We start from the raw sequence: 19779 nt of genomic DNA, 5'->3' as shown, positions 1-19779 counted from the left end.
TGGTTTTGTGGCTGTATTACAACAAATAGACTCTTTTATTTCCCATGCTTGTTATTTTCTGTATCCAGTGAAAGTGTGTGGGTAAGAACCGGATATTGTGATTTAAATAATTTGCCTAATGCTTTAAGTAAACATGAAAGATCTGCTGCGCATTATGAAATCTAAATATCATTGAAAACATTTGGATCTACACGATTCGACTTGAGCATAGATAAGCTGAAAAAACTTAGCATTGAAATTCACAATAAAAAGGTAAAGGAGAACAGAGACATACTGCAAAAATTAATATCTGCTACTTGCTTTTTGATTAAACAAGAACTTGCTTTTTGTGGTAATAATGAAGGCAAATCCTCTTTAAATTGTGGAAACATATTGAGTTACTGAACTACACTGCAAAATTTGATGAAAAATTGGAACAACATTTTCAGACATCATCCATTTTTTCTGGTGTTTCTAACAAGATCCGAAATGACTTGATTGAAGCAGTAGGAACAGCTGTAGAAATATTAAAGAAGAGATCGCAAGGTCCCCATTCATTGCTATAGAAGTCGATGAAACGACTGATATTTCAAATTGAAGTGTTCCACAGTTTTAAGATATGAATTGGATTCTGAAATTAAAGAAGCCTTCATAGGATTTGACAAACTTAAAGACAGAACAGCTACTGGTGTAACAGAATGCATATTTAAAAATTTAGAAAAATACAAAATCTGTGCTGATAAACTTATAGCACAAACATATGATGAAGCATCGGTAATGGCAAAACATTTCAATGGCATTCAAGTTAAAGTAAGAGAAAAAGCGTCATGAGCATTATTTACCCATTGCTATGCTCACAAGTTGAATCATTTTCTGTCTCAATCAGCGAAATTCATATCTGAATGCACAATATTTTTCAAGACCATTCAGTGACTGAAAAATGAGGGTCTTGCCTCATTTTTCAGTCACTCTACGAAACGAACGCAATTTCTTGATGACAGTGCAGAAACACATTCCAAAGGCTACACCGACGAGATGGAGTTCTAACTCAAAACTAGTACAAACTATTTTACACTACCATAGTGACCTTTGCAAACTTTTCAACAGCATTAACAGCAATCCTTTATTATGGGATTCAGATACCTTAGTGAGGAGCAATGGATTTTATAATTGGTTAACGCAAGATTCAACATACTTTCTTCTTATAGTTTATGATAAAATTTACATTAAAACTGACACATTCTTCAATATTTTACAAACTAAAATTATAGATATTCCATATTGCATTGAAAGAATCAATGAAACAATAAATTCGCTCAAAGATCTGCACAGACATTTTGATGATATATATAAGAAGTTTGAAGAATGTTGCAAAGAAAATAACTTTATTGAATCAAAATGTCGTATAAAATGTCCAAATAAAGAATATTCTGTCTAATATTGAATGATATCTTGAAGCATATGGAAGCAAGATACAGTGAGTTTAAAAATTTACAATTTATTTCATTAGTTGATAGTAAAAATTTTCAAAAACTAGCTAGTCAAATCGATAAGGATGCATTAGAAAGTTTAGAAAAGAATTATGGTGGCATCTTCGATCTCATAAGGCTCAAAACTGATCTAGCTGGAATTTATAATGCACAAATGTTCTAGGATAAATCAAAATTTGCTTGCGTTCATGTTTCAAAATGGACTCGAACAAATGTTCCCTGAAGCAGTGAAGCTGCTGCAATTGATTTTAACAGTTCTAACTACAACAGTTTCTGTTGAGAGGTTATTTTCGGCTTTGAAAAGAATCAAAAGCTTCACCAGAAATAGAATTAAAAATGAAAGACTTTCGTCACTTGCTTTAATTTCCATTGAAAAAGAAAGATTACATAAAATTGAGCAAAGTCCAACTTACAATTTCTATAAAAAAAAGTGACCGATATTTTTAGTACTAGCAAAAAGAGAAGAATGGAGTTTATCTACAAATAAAACTGTGAGTAAATAGGCACCTCCATAGCCAGGTGGGCAGGAGCAGCAGTGCGTAGCACACGCTTCTTGATTAGACCGGGGTTCGAGCCCGTGACCACCAAATACGGAGGAAGCGGAAAGGTCAGGGAATGACCACAGCATATTCCCGGAGCAATATGGCCTTAGCTGCTAATGCTCCTTAAAAAAAACCAAATAACAGTGAGTAAATATTTTTTGTTTAAAATATTTTTACATATTGTTTTTTAGAGACAAGGCCTTTTGCTTACAATTTACTTTATAAATGGTACTGCCTTCCCTGAGTATTTACTCATGGCACGTGCCTGGTTTCAACATACCTTAAAAGGTCACAGTTACAATAAGACAGAGCAACAATCCACTAAGTAATTTAGAACTGTTCACAACCATCAGAACTTAATGCTTAATGTGGTTGATGTATCCAGTTATGGATACTGATGAATCGAATTCCAATATGTCACTTACATCATATCAAAATGTTTATATATACTAAAAAGATTTTAGCACTGAAAGCCTCTGACTATGGAATATTCACTAATCGAACAAGTTGGTGCATAGTATCATTTTAGTTCGTTTGTTGTTTGTTGTTTGGTTTTTAGGAGCATTAGCAACTAAGGCCATATTGCTCCGGGAATATGCGGTGGTCATTCCCTGACTTTTCCGCATCTTCCGTATTTGGTGGTGACGGGTTCGAACCCCGGTCTAATCAAGAAGCTTGTGCTACGCACTGTTGCTCCTTCCCACCTGGCTACGGAGGCGCCATTTTAGTTCGTAGTAAATCACTGAAGTAACTGAAATGGCATCGTTTTTTTTTATATCTCATATTGTGAATACCTTCACAACGAGTTGCCCTGATATTGAACTATCTTCAACATGGATTCTCAGATAGGCATACTTCACCAGTGGGTTCTCGGCAGATACCACTACCAAAACCCAGGGGTGGTGGTATCCGCTGAGAATAAGTAACATTAGTCTTCTCCAGTGGGGAAGCATTGCTTATTGTAGTTAGTGCAATATCAGGGCAACTCGTGAAGGTATTCACAATATGAGATGGAAAAAACGATGTCATTTCACCTACTTTGGTGGTTTACTACAAACTAAAATGATGCTATGCACTAACTTGTTTGATTACCAAAATGTTTATATTGTTTTATATTTTTTTAATATAAAAATAAAGAATTTCTATATTTAAAAAGCGTATCAAGTAGGAAAACATCATTATAATAAATGCCATGTATTTTTTATCACGTACTTTTTATGCAGGAGACCTTTTACCCAGGGAAAACTTATTCAGGAAAATAATACATTACAGTATATAGAGTTGAAATTGGCAATTAAGAAACCAAACCTAGTACAGGGGAAAACTTCTTATGCCGGGAATTTCTTATCCGGATTCTACTGTATATTAGTCAGTAATAATTGAACAATATATTAGATTATAATTAAAATAATATTTCTTGAAATGCCCTTTTTCTTTTGCACATGTTAAAATTAAATTTTATCTTTTTTCTTAGAAAACATGTTAATCATATTTCTTATTTCAAGTGCATGAAATACATCTTTGATATATTAATATCAAGGTTAATAAAAGTAGAAAATGGAAAGTTTTTTAGTTACAAATTTCTTTGCATTCATTTCCATTTTTTTACAACTATGAAAATGTGGAGTTATTTTTTTAAACATTTCAGCAAAGTAGAGCTCTGAGAGATGCTGTGCATTCTCAATCTCTAGTAACGGTTCTGAGAGATGGTCAAGGTAAGTATATAATTTGAAATTTGAATTTTAATCGTTAGTGTTTACTATTATAGAATTATATCATATCAAAATATCAAGTGTTACGTTATAAAATATAATGGCTAATGATAATTTTGGGACAAGCCTCATTAGCATTAGCAGGGCACATGATGCAAGAAAGTAAGCTTATATAGCATCAGCCAAAAAAAAAAAAAAAAAAACACATCCCTTTCTCATTTCACTCATCCATCCACTCCAAATGGTTGTCTAGTTCTGCTTTGAATCTGTTTAAGCTATCAACTTCTACAATGACAGATGGAAGTTTGTTCCCGCAATCAACCACCCGCTGGCTAAAGGCAAACTTCCGCACATCTATCCTACAACTGTCTTTCCTCAATTTAAATTTATGCCCTCTCAGGTGATTATTCTGTGCAAGAGGAAGAATCCCATCAGCATTGAGCATGCTCAAACCATTCAAGGCTTTATACACCTCAATCAGATCACCTAGCAGGTGCCTAGTCTCCAGACATTGTAATTTTCTAAATTTAAGCCTTTCTTTGTAACAGCAAATCTTTGTTCCATTCACTAATCTTGTTGCCCTTCTCTGTACTCATTCCAACAGCTCTACATGCTTCTTAAAATGAGACCTCCTGTATACAGTATTCAAGGTGTGGCCTTATCTCTGCGAGAAAAACTCCTGTATATCATTGACAAGACACTATCAGCTACTCTTGCAGACCATCTGCACTGCTCAAAAAACTTCATATCTGCCTGCAAAATTACCTCCATGCCCTTTTCGTTCTGTACCACTGTCAGTTTAGTACCACAGAATTGATACGTCACTCTGGGGTTACTGCTTCCCATATGTAGTACTTTACATTTGTCAATGTTAAACTTCATTTGCCACCTCTCAGCCCATCTGCTCAACTTTTATAGATCCTGTTGCAGTAGTGTACTATCATTAGTGTCCTTAACAACCCTGCCAACCTTCGTATCATCTGCAAACTTGGACATTAAGCTTGATATACCATCATCAGTATCATTTAAAAATACAGAAAACAACAATGGAGCCAACACTGAACTCTGAGAAACTCCACTAATAACATTAGTCCACGATGAGCAGTGTCCATTGATTACCACTCTCTGTCTTCTCCCACTCAACCATCCCTTTATCCATAGTAGCAATTTGCCTCCAATGCCACACTGCTCCAATTTGTTCATCAGTCTTCCATGTGCAACAGTATCAAAAGCCTTTCTAAGATCCAAATATATGATATCAAAGTTATTCCCTGCATCCAGTTCCTTTGTGACCACATCATAATATCCAATCAAATTGGTCACGCAAGACTTTCCCTTAATAAAACCATGCTGTGTCCGAGCCATAACTCAAGTCTTGTCTAGATGATCCTGCAGTGCTTCTTTAACCAGTGCCTCCATTAATTTTCCTGGAACAGAAGTTAAACTAACAAGTCTATAATTACTTGTGTCGTCCTTTGATCCTCCTTTGTGAATTGGGTCACATTTGCATGTCTCCAGTCCATGGGTACCTCCCCTGAGTCCAAAGAAGCTCTCATAATTAGGGCTAAGGGTTTGCTTACTTCCTTTGCTGCCTCCTTTAATATAACTGGATAGATCCCTTCCATCCTGGGTGCCTTTTTTATGTTTATCTTCAACAATTTCTCCTCCACTTTCCTCTCAGTTAATATAAAATTATCTAGCTCACTGCCAGAGTTTAACTCACCTGTGGCATTCCCCTCCCTGAATAACTCCTCATGGGTGAATGTAGATGCAAAATACTCATTTAGTTTGTTAGCCACCTGAGCAGGATCGTCAACAGTTGAACCATCAATATCCAGTGGACCAATCTGATTCATCCCTCGGCTTTCGAGGGCCCACCCGTTTGCCTCTGAGCGGTTTTACGTACTCTTGAACTCTCTCTTCAAAGTTCTTTGCAACTTTCCCTCACGGTACTTGTTTGCTATCGGTCTCACGGCCGTATTTAGCCTTAGGTGGAGTTTACCACCCACTTAGGGCTGCACTCCCAAGCAACCCGACTCCAAGGAGATAGCAACCAACGGAGACGGCATCAGCTATAAGCTGGTCTGTTGTTTTTCTTTGCATCCTTTGCCAAGGATTTCTCATAATCTGCCTTTGCCTGCCTAATCTCCTTTGTGACTTGGTTACAGACCAGCTTATATCTATCATAGGCTTCCATGTCACCCATTAATTTATATGTATCACATGCATTTTTCTTCTCTGCCATATGTTTCATTAGTTCATCTGACATCCATTTGGGCCTAAACATTGAACAATATTTCTTAGTTGGCATGTAAAGCCTAGTAGCTTCCAAGATACATTCTTTGAATGCTTCCCATTTTGAATTTGCTGTTGGTAACATCATCAGTTGGTCCCACTGTATAGAATTTAAATACTGTCTCAGACCACCGTAGTCGCCTTTACGAAAGCAAAAACCCTTCCCTTTACCCCTGATGGTAGTTACCTCTTTGAGTAAATCCGACTTCAGCACACTGTGATCACTGCCACCCTAGTGGTTCCTTTATCCGCAGATTCTTAATGCATGAAGAATCACTACCGATAATCAGATCAAGAGTATTACTCCCTCTAGTTGCCTCCCAAACATGCTGATGTAGAAAACAATCATCCAATAAATCCCCAAAAGCCTTGCTAGTGTGTGAGTGACCAACCCACAAATTCCAGTCAATATCTGGGAAATTAAAATCCCCCATTATAAGACTCTCTGATTTACTGGCCCACTCTATTTCCCTGTACAGTTTCTTATTATACTCATCAGAGTCATTAGGCCTATAACACACTCCTACTCTCAATATTGACCTCCCAATGCTTATGTCACACCAAACTGACTCGACACTGCACTGTCCATCGATGTCAACTGGCTTCACTTCCTTGGATTTTATGTGTTTCTTAACTAAAAGCATAACCCCTCCTCCCTTCCTATCCTGTCTATCCTTTCTGTAGACATTGTACTCCCCAAATTCCAGTTCTGCATTCCTTATATCTGTGTGACACCACGTCTCTGAAATCCCAACAATATCTGCCTTTGATGTTTTGAGCAATACCTCAAATTCATCAAATTTATTTACCAAACTCCTAGCATTGGTGTACATGCAAGTATACATGCACCTGTTCCTATTCTTTAGCTACCCTAACACAACCCATGTGTTTATTTGTACCGCAATGACTCCCAGCAGTCTCTGAAATACCGTGCATCTTGTTTTCCAGGCTGCTGCTCATTCCAATAGAAGCAGTGCAAGAATCACTTTCACCTCTGCCAGTGGCCATTGTTAATTTTATAGTCCTTGTATCCCCCCGAGCTAGCAGTTTTCCAACCCACCCAATACTGCCTCGATAGCATCAGCAAATATTCTTGCATCCTTTCTATTTAAGTGTATCCCATCCCTGTAGAAGCAGTCTCTCCTGTTAACAAGTACAGACCAGGCTGAAAAAAATTCTATCCCTTGAGCCTTGCACAATCTTTCCAGGGCCGAATTGATTGACAAGGCTCTCATCATATACTCCCTTCTATCGTGTCTGGGCAGAATTGCAGACACTTCCAAATTCAACCCTAATTCACGGCTTTTTTTCAACAGTGACTTGTACTTGTTAAGTAATTCTGCCGGTCTCCTACCCTAAAATAAAGGTCTCCTACTCTGAAGGTCATAAAAATGTTCCTTTGATCATTGCATAGTACGTTCTTCCTCACCAGAATATTTTGTGCAGTGAACTACTATCATCAAAGGCACTTAAGTTGATGAATATATGGCCGTTGTTTTTATATCCCAGTCCAATCAGTTTCATGCATTCACTGTATTAAGGCATTATTTATAAACTTAAGAGTGCATGTAGAGTCCACCCAATAAGGTACTCAATCTGCAAAGTAGAAGGAGGGAACAATTTCCTACTAAAGTGGAAAGCCTTGGATGCTGTCCAAGATATTGTTATTACTTGAGTCAGTACTGCATGAAGTGTAATAATCAATTGTTTTCGAAAGAGTGACTTTGGAGAGAATATAACTGAAAAATATGGTACAGAAGGCAAAAGTGATAGTAAGGAATGAAGGGGTATATGGATTTTGAGGAGTTTGTTAAGATGGATTATGAAGTTGCTACTACAGCAACCCCAACACCAGAAGAGCTGCTGAATACAAAGCAAAACAATGAACTTCTTGTTACCAGACGTGAAAGTGAAAAAGCACACACACTCTACCTTTTATAAAAGGTGCCCAAAATGCATTAAACATAATAGAGAATGCATTGGCCTGCAATAATATTGATAAAAAAAAACTTGCATTTCATAGTGTCTGTGCTGTGGTTAAGAATGCATGTAAGAAACACTGTGCAAACTAAATTAGATTCTTTCTTTAAATCAGATTAATTTAGATGAAAGAGTTAATTGGTTTTTATGTTTCCTTTAATGTTAAGAATATGATTCTTCTTTTACTACTTTATGATACTAATTACATATGTACTATATTTTTATTTAAATTTTGTTGTTTCTTTTCTCGTAGTCTATCTGTAGAAAATCTACAGATTTTAATACACAATATGTATTTTTCTTATTACTGTTACAGAAGGCATTTGTTGTTATTTTTTATTTTTACTAATTTATTTTATATATTTTTCGTTATTATTATTTCTTATTGTTAAATATATGCAAAAAAAAAAAAAAAAAATGCATGCTAAGTTCTGACACTTTTGGCAAACCTCGCTACCACGAACCTCATTATTACAAAACAGCAAAATTTAGGTTTCTTGAACTTTGTTCTACTGTAGAACTTACTTATACCAGGTGGTTATAAAATAAGTTTCCCTATTCAGGAGACCCTAGTGTCAAAACGGTTAGAGTTAAAGTGTAAAGTGTGTTTAGGGCCAAACGACACCAGGGGTTCCCCCCATCTCTGCATAGTATACATTGTGGGTGTGAAACAGAACACTGTCAGTGTCAGAGGTTTAAAAGTGTATGGATTTTGTACATGTATAGTGTCGTGTACCATTGTTCATTTGGTCATTTAGCCGTTGGACCCCTATTGGGGCCCACTGTTGCCCACACTTGGCCCTGTGGAGGCAGACCAGATACACCAGTATTTTAAATGGTACTTTGGCAGGCCATGCCATCTAATTTCCTGAGATTTCAGTGGCAAGGGCCTAAAAAAAAAAAAAAAAAGGAGAATTACACTAGAATTTTGCTAGGCCAAAAGGGTCGTGAGCGATCTGAATTTGGATATTTCTAATTTCCACTGTGTGGGATGTATGCTTGTGTGAAGGGTTTGTTATTTGGTTTTTAGGAGCATTAGTAACTAAGGCCATATTGCTCCAGTGATATGCGGTGGTCATTCCCTGACCTTTCCGCATCCTCCATATTTGATGGGCATGGGCTCGAACCCCGGTCTAATCAAGAAGCGTGTGCTACGCACTGCTGCTTCTGCCCACCTGGCTACGGAGGCACCTGTGTGAAGGGTAGAATAGGGGAGAGAGAGAGAGAGAGAGAGAGAGAGAGAGAGAGAGAGAGAGAGAGAGAGAGAGAGAGAGAGAGAAGGCTGGGGGAAAAGTGAGAAATATGAGGACAATAGAGAAGGCATTCCCAGGAGTGGCCTGTGGGGCAGCCCATACCCCACAGGGAGGAGAAAGAGGGATGGCGGCAAGGGGAGGAGACGTAGATGATGTCTCCCCCCCACCACCAGGGAAAAGGAGTGAAAGTGAGCCAGGGAAGGGCGCCCGGCTCAGGTCGCCAAGAGGCATATAGTGAGCTGCAAAAGTCATCATGGTATGGTGTCCCGTCCAAGGATTTTAGGAGAGTATTTCTTTGGTTGATGTCCCATCCAGGGTTGATGTGAAGTCTTTTATGGGATGGTGTCCCATCCAGGATTTGTGGATAGTCATTCATGGGATGATGTCTCCTCCAGGATTTATGTACATGCATGGGATTTACTCCTGTCCAAGATGTAAGTCCGTGGGGTTGTTTCTGTTGAGGTGTGAGATCGGGGATGATTTGTAAGCAGGGAGAGGCTTGCTGTTCGCTGGTGGTTTGGCAGAGTCCAGTGGTTCAGTCAGTGATGCAGGATGCACAATTGATTGGTTAGAGTTAGTGCTGTAAAAATCGGTGTGTATGGGGAAGTGATTTGTAGAAGAAAAAAAAAAAAGTTCAAATTTTCACCACCAGGGGAAATGGCACTGCACATATGTAAAAGTTGTCATTTACTTCAAGACGCGCTGCTTACGCAAATGGCATCCTGTTAGATAAAAGCAGAAAGGCCAATGCCACCATCAATAACCATTATGGCTCTTACAAAAAAAGGAACGTGCTCTTTTAGTAAAACTGTTCTACCAGAATAATAGTAATGCTAATGCAGCACTACATGAATATCGGAAACTTAAAAGTTTGCATAAAGGACCTTTGATGTCAGTGGAGCTTCGAAAACTAATAAAGAAATTTGAAGCGACCGGTGAGTTAGGTGCAATTCCAAGCAGGGAACAACCACATATCCGAATGGAGGTAGTGGATGAAGTGGCAGTTGCAATGGTCAGAATGTGAAACACTACCAGTCAGAAAAGTCAGAGGTGTCAAGAGACTTGAACCTTCCTTGGTCTACTGTACATAAAGTGCTTCGAATAATTTTACACTGGTTCCCATACAAGATCCATGTAGTGCAAGAACTCAAGTCTTATGATGAGCAACAATGAATAGACTTTTCTCTACGATTTCTGGCTCGTATAAACTTGACGATACATAAACTTGACAATACAAGGCACATTTCACTCTTCATGGGGCTGTAAATGCACAAAACTGCCAAATATGGGGAACTTCTCATCCATCTGCTGTGTATGAAGGACCACTACAAAGTCCATATGTTACAGTATGGTGTGGATTCACAGCAGAGTTTATAATCGGACCATTTGTCTTTGAAGAATCTACACCTCATGGCCCCATAAGGTGTATGGTAACTAGTGCATGGTACTGCACTCTTCTAAGAGATCACATTATTCCCGCTCTGCAAGAAAGACAATGCTTGGAGACTGTAGTGTTCATGCAAGATGGTGCCCCTCCCCACGTTGGTCAACAAGTGAAGGAACTGTTCTGTTCAACATTTGGAAATGATCACATCATTTCTAGAGACTTTCCGCAGTTCTGGCCAGCCCGATCAGCAGATCTCAATCCCTGTGATTTCTGGATACCTGAAAGACAGAGTTTACCGTGGTGGCATACAGATGCTTGTCGATTTGAAATCAAGCATTAAACAGCATGTAACCAACATCCCCAATGAGATGCTACACGAACTGTGTCTCACACAATCCTCCATTTTCAGAATGTCATCTCAAGTGGAGGAAAGCACACAGAACAATATCTGTAGATTTCTAAGTTCTGATATTAAAATATAATCCTAAGTTAAGTATTCCACCACATGTTTACAGAGGTGCATTATAGCCATAGTAGCTTATGCGCCTTTAAACTCCCATAACAACAACAACAACATGTTTACAGTGCCATTTCATCCCCCCCCCCCCTGGAGGATGAAATTTGAACTAATTTTTTTTCTTCTACAAATCGCTTTCCCTAAATGACATACCCACCGATTTTCATAGTGCTATCTCTAACTGTTTTGACACTAGGGTCTCCTGAATAGGGAAACTTATTTTATAACCACTCAGTATATAACTTATATACAGTTTAACTTATGGATAGAAACCATGTAATGTCATTTCATTAATATAATAGTCCCAACCATATTAATTCACTCTTCAGTTTTTTTTTTTTGAATTTGTTTTTGATTCTGATAAGTATTTAACCCTCTGTTACTAATGCGGCATCAGGCAGATTTGACATCAAATCCTCCTATATGTACCTTTTTTTAGTCTCTAAATGATTGTGCGGTATTTATGGTTTCATTTTCATACTACGAATTATGAAAAATTAAATTTTTGTTTGGAATTTAACAGATGCCAGGTGATAAAAAGTTGTACTCAACTTCTGTTCCCATGTGGCATCTGTGAGAGTTGTTTAATCTTGCCATTAGCTTTAGTTTCACTGGCTAAATGTGAACAGCTGACAAAAATATAAATGTTCATATTGTGTCTGCCAGACACCATAAAAACATTTGTGCTTCAACTGGGAAATGAGTGACCTTTAAAATTCTAAGAAATACAACTAAAATATTCTTTATTGTTATTCATTCTTGGTTTCTCTCATTTATTTTTGTATATTATTATTATTATTATTGCTGCTCTTATATTATTTCTCCCTGATTGGGGGTTCCACCTCATGACAGGTATTGCTACCAAGTATACAGGGTGGTTGTTGTTATGTCTGATGTTACTGTTGGTCGAGGAACTCTCTGACAATCCTACAGGTGTTCAGGATTGCAACTTTCTGGAGTTCCTTGTAGGTATTCGCTGGGAGACCTATTGTTGCTAGGCTGTTATGTAGGATCTTTGGCACCATACCAGTGGTTGACACGATGATCGGGATGGTCATTACTTGTTGCATATGCCACATCTCTTTGATCTCCTGTCTTAGGTTCGTGTACTTCCTGATTTTTTCCCCATGGATTTTCTGCAGGTTGCCAGTGTTGGGTACTGCTGTGTCAATCAGATAGGTAGCCTTTTCCTTCTTGTCCACAAGGGTTATGTCCGGTCTGTTGTGCGGGATTGTTCTATCTGTTATTATGGCGCGGTCCCAGTACAGCTTGTGGGTTGGGGTATTTCCTTGCTAGTTTCTCATGTATTATCCTGGATACCTGGTCGTGTCTATGAGTGTACTCAGTCTGGGTGATCACCTTGCATCCTGCGGTGCCGTGTTGGATCGTTTCTGAGGCTAGGTGGCATCGTCGACATGTGTCATCTAACACTCCAGGCTCCTTGGCGATGTATTTTCTATAGTTCCTGGTGTTGATTACCTGGTCTTGGATGGCGAGCATGAATCCTTCAATCTCGGGGAAAAGCTTCCTGCTCATGAGCCATGCATTGGAAGCAATTTTATCTGTGTGACCCTGATGGAGATCATTATAGTGTCTGCCATGTAGTGTCTTCTCTACCCATCTTTCTAGCTTCGTTTGTACCTCCTGGTTGGGGGGGTCTCCTCGCTTAGGTTGAGTGGGGTATACCACTTGTCTATCTTCTTTATGGCCTGGCGGAGTGCTGCTGTGTGTTTCTGTAAGTAATCTTTCAGGTTAACTATCGCTGTCTTCTGTTGCTCAGTGAGGTCTATCAGGCCCCTTCCTCCTTCTTCCTGGGCAATTGTCAGTCTCTCCACGGCAGCTCTCGGGTGGTGTTGGTGGCTCTTGGTCATCATTGTCCTTGTCTTTCTCATGATATCCTCCAGCTTGGTGTTAGTCCAATCTATGACCCCGAAGGAGTATGTTAGTTTAGGGTTGCAGGTGTTTAGGGCTTTAACTGTGGTCCCTCCATTCAGCTTTGCTTTCAACAGGCTTCTGAGTCTCTGATGGCATTATTATTATTTTTATTATTAGCCATATGGTGCAAGGAAGCCTGAGGTTTGTGCTGCACCAGCCAAAAAAAATTCCACAGTTACCCTGAGAGAGAGACAGTCAGAAGTAGAAGAAAGGAATCACCAAGAAAAAGAAGAATGATGATATCCAGCTCAGGACCCTGGGTGTGCCAAGCCCATTCTCACCAGATGTTAGCCCCTGGGGTAAAGTTTGTTGAACTGTGCTGAGAAACACATCGTTTTGGAAAGTTAAACTGAGGGAATATGAAAATAAAATTTAAAGAAAAAGCATATAACAAACAAAGAATTTTGAAGTGTATGGGGGAAAAAAAGCCAAGCATTCTGGTCAGATTATTCATTCCATTTCTGTATAACACCAACCACACTGATGTGATGTATAAAACATTGCATAAAAAAAAAAAAAAAATCTACAAATTGAATATTATGTTATATTTTTATTTGCAGTAATTTATGTTGGAATGAATTCATAGTGTCTTTCATCATGTCAGTGGGGTTAGCATATTACAGAGGTGATGAATTAAATCTACCCTTCTTTGCATGGTTCATAATGCTTTATAAGAATGGAATCATGGTTTTATTATAATGTGATAGTTTTGTTACTTGTTGCATATGCCACATCTCTTTGATCTCCTGTCTTAGGTTCATGTACTTCCTGATTTTTTCCCCCATGGATTTTCTGCAGGTTGCCAGTGTTGGGTATTGTTGTGTCAATCAGATAGGTAGCCTTTTCCTTCTTGTCCACAAGGGTTATGTCCGGTCTGTTGTGCTGGATTGTTCTATCTGTTATTATGGCGCCGTCCCAGTACAGCTTGTGGGTTGGGGTATTATTTAATTGATGACATTTAATTAATACAATTAAATGTATCAATAGTTTCAACTGAAAAATTTTCATATAACTGGATTCTGCTCTATTCACAGTTCTATCAATTTTATCCTTTCAATATTTGCATGGATGACAATAGCCATCCATGGAATTTTAAATTGGTGCCAATCAATGGTAATTGACTTGCAGCTCTCAGTATTTTCCTATCTTAAGTTAATTTATGTTATTATCTGAATCAAGGTCAGCTGGTGGTTAGTTTTCTGAGTAATTTGCACACAGATTGGGCTGAAAGATAACAGTCATCCAAGTGACTAATTCATTACAATTTTACTCTTCATTTCACATTGTTGCAATCTAGCTTGCTGTTGATTCCCAATTTTTTTAATTCTGTCCTTGTTATCATTTCAGTTTTTGCTTAGATTTATTTTTAGAATGCAGTGTCCTAATCTGCCCTTATTTTATTTGTGTAAGTAGCTTTTGCCATCATCATCAGCCATTTTCAATCCACTGCAGGATGAAGGCTTCTCCAGCTCCTTCTGTTTTGTGCAATGACCATCCATTTACTACCCACAAACTCATGAATTTCATCTGTCCATCTCTGTTGTTGTCTTCCAGGTTTTCTTCTAGCTCCTCTTTGGTACCATTCTGTTATTCTCTTAGTCCATCTGTCATCACGTCTTTGAGCTATGTGTCCTACCCAAGACCATTTTAGTTCTTTAGTTTGATAAGAATGTCCTGTACTTGAGTTTGCTGCCTAATCCATGTGTTTCTCTTCTTATCTAACAGTCTGATTCCCAATATAATTTGTTCCATTCTTCGCTGTGTAGTTCTCAGTTTCTCTTCCATTCTTTTGGTGAGTGCCCAAGTTTCACTTTCATAAGTCATGGTGGGTAGTATACATTGGTTCATTATTTTATGTTTCAGACAAATTGGGATATTGCTCCTCAGTATGTGTCTATATTTCCTGAATACTATCCATTCTAAATTTATTCTTCTCTTGACTTCCAGCCATTTATCATTATTACAGCTAATAACTTGTCCCAGATAAGTATGTCTCCACCTTTTCAATTACTGCTCCTTCAATCGTTATATCCCTTTCTGTGGCATACTTGTTCATCGTTACTTTTGTTTTAGCCATATTCATCTTTAGTCCAAAATCCTTACTAACTCTGCATAACTGATTAAGCCGACCGGGCTAGCCAGGTGGGTAAAGTGCCTGCCTGGCAACCCAAAGGTCGCAGGTTCAAATCTCGCCTCGGGCTTGGATCAGAGTGAGGTGCATTGTGGCCACAGAAGCCGATGCGCCAACAACTAACAAAAAAAAAATAATAACTGATTAAGATTTTCCTCTAATTCTTTGGGATCATGGCTTAGGACCACAGTGTCATCTGCAAATCGTAAATGGTTTAGGTACTCTCCATTCATATTGACTCCTTTCTGTGACCAGTCTAATCTTTTGAAGGCTTTCTCAAGGGCAGCAGTAAACAACTTCGCAGATATTTTGTCTCCTTGTCGAACTCCTTTTTCAATTTTAAATTTGCTACTGTCTTTGACTAGTCTAATAAAGGAGGTAGCATTCTCATATATTTTCTTCAAAATCATAATATATAGGGTATCTATGCCTTGTCTTTCCAGTGCCCGAAACATTGCCTTATGCTGTATGGAGTCAAATGCCTTTTCATAATCCATAAATGCTAGGCATAACGGTGTTTTTTATTCATTTGCATTCTCCATTAGCTGTGATATTACGTGAACGTGATCCATAGTTGAGACTCCCATCCTAAAGCCAGCTTGCTCCTTCGGTTGATTCTCATCAAGTATTCTTTCTAATCTGTTAGTAATGACTCTTGTGAACAACTTGTAGATGTGGGATAACAAGCTAATTGATCTATAATTTCCAATTTCTGATGAAATTGGAAATTATAGATCAATTATCTCCTTTCTTATGCAGCAAAACTATGATTGCATTATTCCACTCTTTAGGCATCACACCTTTTCTAATGCATTTTGTGAAGAGTCTTGCCAGTTTTTGTGCTATGTCTCTTCCTCCCAATTTTAACAACTCTACAGTAATTTCATCTGCCCCCAGGGCTTTCTGATTCTTCATTTTCTTCAATGCATGTTCTACCTCATCAGATTATCAGAAGAATATCGGGTATGTCGAATGTGTTACTAATTTGTGATCCATCTTCCCCACTGCTGGCATCATTCCCTCTCTCCTTATATAATTCTCTATAGTAGTCTTCTGCTATTTGAATTATGCCTTTTCTGCTATTTATAAGTACACCATTGCTATTCTTCAGTTTCAGTATCATTTGTCTTTCTGTGTTACTGCCAATGGCTGCTGATTTTAGTCCTTTGTTTTCCCTCAATGCTTGTTCTACTTTTCTTGTGTTAAATCTTCTAATGTCCTCTCTGAGTCTCTTTCTAATGGCGTCGCATAACTCAGTATACTCAGCTTTTGTTTTTGCCATGTCTTGTTCTACAAGAATTAGAGTAGGTGATTTTAATGCTGAGAGTGAAGCACAGTTATTACAGTGGATAAATGAATTAACAGATGATGAATTAAACCAACATAACCTAACCTATATTTACTGTAATAAAATATTATTTCTCAAAAGAAATATTTCTTAAAAAATATATTTTATACATATCATGGAAACCAAGGTTTCTTTTGTGTTTAACACACATGAAATACTAATAAATATTCTTAGTATTTAACTTTAGATTATACCAATTTGAATCTTCTATAAATAATAATCTATAATTGATAGAATAATCATAATTAATACAAATATTCAATATTTCTGTCATCATTGATAGAATACAGGGGCTCACATCTGGTGAGTATTGGCTTGGCACACCCAGGGTCCTGAGCTGGATATCATCATTCTTCTTTTTCTTGGTGATTCCCTTCTACTTTAGCATTAGCATTAGTAGAGGCATATGATGCAAGAAAGCAAGCTTATTCAGCATCAGCCAAAAAAAAAAAAAAAAAACACACCACTCCCATTTCACCCTTCCGTTCGCTCGAAATACCTGTCCAGTTGAGCCTTAAATTTGTTTAGGCTATCAACTTCAACAACAAGTGATGGAAGTCAGTTCCACCAACCAACCACCCGCTGGCCTTCTCTTTCTTCTCTTTCTCTCTCTTGGGGTAATTTGGAAATTTTTTTTTGGCTGGTGCAGCATAAGCCTCTGGCTTCCTTGTACCATATGGCTAATATGGTACAAGGAATTATTATTATTAATAATAATAATAATAATAATCCTCAGGCTTCCTTGCACCATACAGCTAATAATAATAATATATTTCACTGATGCTCCATACAAATATTCTCTCTATATAAATATTGAACATTAGATTATTTATGGTGTCCATTTCTTCCAGCAACTTAAAAGCCAGTTCGTAATTTCCCTTAATAGATCAATAAGAACACCTATTATGAAATTACAAAGGGACAAAAAATTCACAAGCCTAAAAATGAATTTTAAACTGGAGGAAATGGATTAAAAGTGTCACAAGAGGCCTGGCGACTACTGAAGGTTAAAACGTCTTCAAAGTTCGGAGACTATTACACTTCATTTTTTTTTTTTTTTTTGTTTGTTTTATTTTTGATACTTCGGTGATAGCTATATATCTAATTAGCATAAGCGCGAAGTATTAGGAAGGGTAAGAGAGGAGTCCGGCAGAAGAATGAGTACAGCTAGGCCTCGCATAACGCGAGTTCGATTAACGCGTGTTTCACTTACCGCTATTTGAAAAAATTATACTGTACCACTTTTCACTTTACACGATGCAAATTTCCAGTTAACGCGATCTTTTTTTTTTTGCGATAGTTGAAAAAGATTTGAATCGCGCGTTAAGCTTACCGCGCATCGGACGGGCAATAAACAAACGTTTGCTTGCTGCCCACCTCTGTGTGTTCCATCCGCTAATAAAGTCAATGCAGACTTGCATTTAAAAATTCAAATTTTTAAATGAGCCAGATGAAAATGTTACCGCGAAGGAGATAACGGTAAAAGAACTAGATGAAATCTTTCGTATCGCAGAGAACCTCAAACAAAAGGTGTGAGGTTCTCTGCGATATTTATTTCGCCAGAACCCAGAGAAGATTGTCGGCTATCGGAAATTGATTCATGAAAAGAGAAAGTCAACACTGTTCAAATATTTCTGCAACAGTCATTTCTTCATTGTGTATTTTATGTCAGAGGTTCCCAAAGTTTCTCGGTTCACGGCACCCTTAGTGTCTCAGTAATTTTTTCACGGCGCACCTAGACCAAAAAAAAAATACCTAACAGTAGTTAGGTCCAAACAACTTAATAAGAAATGTTGAAACTGTGAACTACCTCAAGCTAGTAGTTCGCGCGGTGTCCGACAGATGTCGAGTATCGCTGTGCTTCCATCGAAAATTTAAAATATTCCGCGGCGCACAGTTTGGGAACCCCTGTTTTATGCAATAAACATTTAATTCCATAATTATTTTCATTATATTTTACATTGTATACAGTTAAAAAGTTATTTAAAAGGTATTTTTAAAATTCTTTATAGACATTCCAGAAGGTCAAGGACCAATTATAATTTTTCCTATTGATTATTATATTCGATTAACGCGTTTCCGTTTTGGGCGATGCGCTCGCGGGACTACTGTAATTAATCGCGTTAATCGAGGCCAGCCTGTATTTTTATTTTTGTGATAAGTTCGTGTAGAAGGCGCGACGTTCGCTATTACGTAATTTAACAGCGGGACACCGCAGGATACTTTGTGTAGATGTTGAAAAAGGTTGTGAAAAGTGTGTTCAACGACATATTCGTTCTTTTGTGATTGAATTTCAGCTCAACATGAGTCAGAAACGCCCAGTAAATGGTAGTAGCGAGTCTGGTATTAAAAAAAGAAGGAAAATTATTACTCTAGAAATGAAATTAGAAGTTTTAAAGCGGGTCGATGCCGGAGAACGAGCAGCTAATGTCGGGAGAACGCTTGGTCTACCCCATTCGACAGTAAGAACAATTCTTGCTAATGCCGACAAAATCAGGGAAAGTGCGCGAAGTATGACACCTTTAAGTGCTACCAAGATAAATCGTACTAGAAGCAGCATTATGGAAAATATGGAAAGGCTTTTGTCCATCTGGATCGAGGATCAGTACCAACGCAACGAACCTCCTTGTATAACGGTCATTCAAGCGAAAGCTAAAAGCTTATTTGACGATTTAAAGAAAGCACAGGGCGAAAGTTCACAGTCGGAAAGTTTCACTGCTAGTCGTGGTTGGTTTGAACGTTTTAAGAGGCGCAGCAGTTTTAATAACGTCAAAGCGACTGCTGAATCTGCTGAGAAAGGGGCTGTAAAATTGAAGAAAATAATTGAAGAGGGCGGCTACTCACCGAAACAAGTGTTTAACGTCGATGAGACGGGACTTTATTGGAAACGTATGCCACAGAAATCATATATTTTTATGGAGGAAAAGACCGCTCCCGGATTCAAAGCATCAAAAGATCGTTTAACTATTTTGCTTGGTGGGAATGCTGCAGGAGATTTCAAGTTTAAGCCATTAGTTGTGTACCACTCGGAAACGCCGAGGGCTTTGAAAGGTCGCTCCAAAGAACATCTTCGTGTTATTTGGCGTTCGAATAAGAAGGCCTGGATAACTGGGACAATTTTTCAGGAATGGTTTTCTCTATATGCCATCCCTGCCTGGAAAGAATATTGTTCCAAAGAAAATCTCGAATTCAAGATACTGCTTGTCTTGG

The 19779-nt window shown here is 38.1% G+C and overlaps 1 protein-coding gene across 2 annotated transcripts in view; it reads left to right on the top strand.

Moving 5' to 3' along the window:
• LOC150075172 (polyamine-transporting ATPase 13A3-like) overlaps positions 1-19779 on the top strand; it is a 409674-nt gene that overhangs the window by 85830 nt on the left and 304065 nt on the right. For both annotated transcript variants that reach the window (XM_090388296.1, XM_090388295.1), the window contains exon 7: positions 3660-3726. In XM_090388296.1, the coding sequence (XP_090244422.1) occupies positions 3660-3726 (67 nt within the window). The remainder of the gene's footprint in view (positions 1-3659; positions 3727-19779) is intronic.

This window comes from Mastigoproctus giganteus, chromosome 14 (genome assembly GCF_048544385.1).
Source record: "Mastigoproctus giganteus isolate SK-2022 chromosome 14, ASM4854438v1, whole genome shotgun sequence".
In the NCBI taxonomy this organism is placed as follows: Eukaryota; Metazoa; Arthropoda; class Arachnida; order Uropygi; family Thelyphonidae; genus Mastigoproctus; species Mastigoproctus giganteus.
The sequence above is the reverse complement of the archived record's forward strand: the minus strand, read 5'-3'. Positions and strand labels throughout refer to the sequence as shown.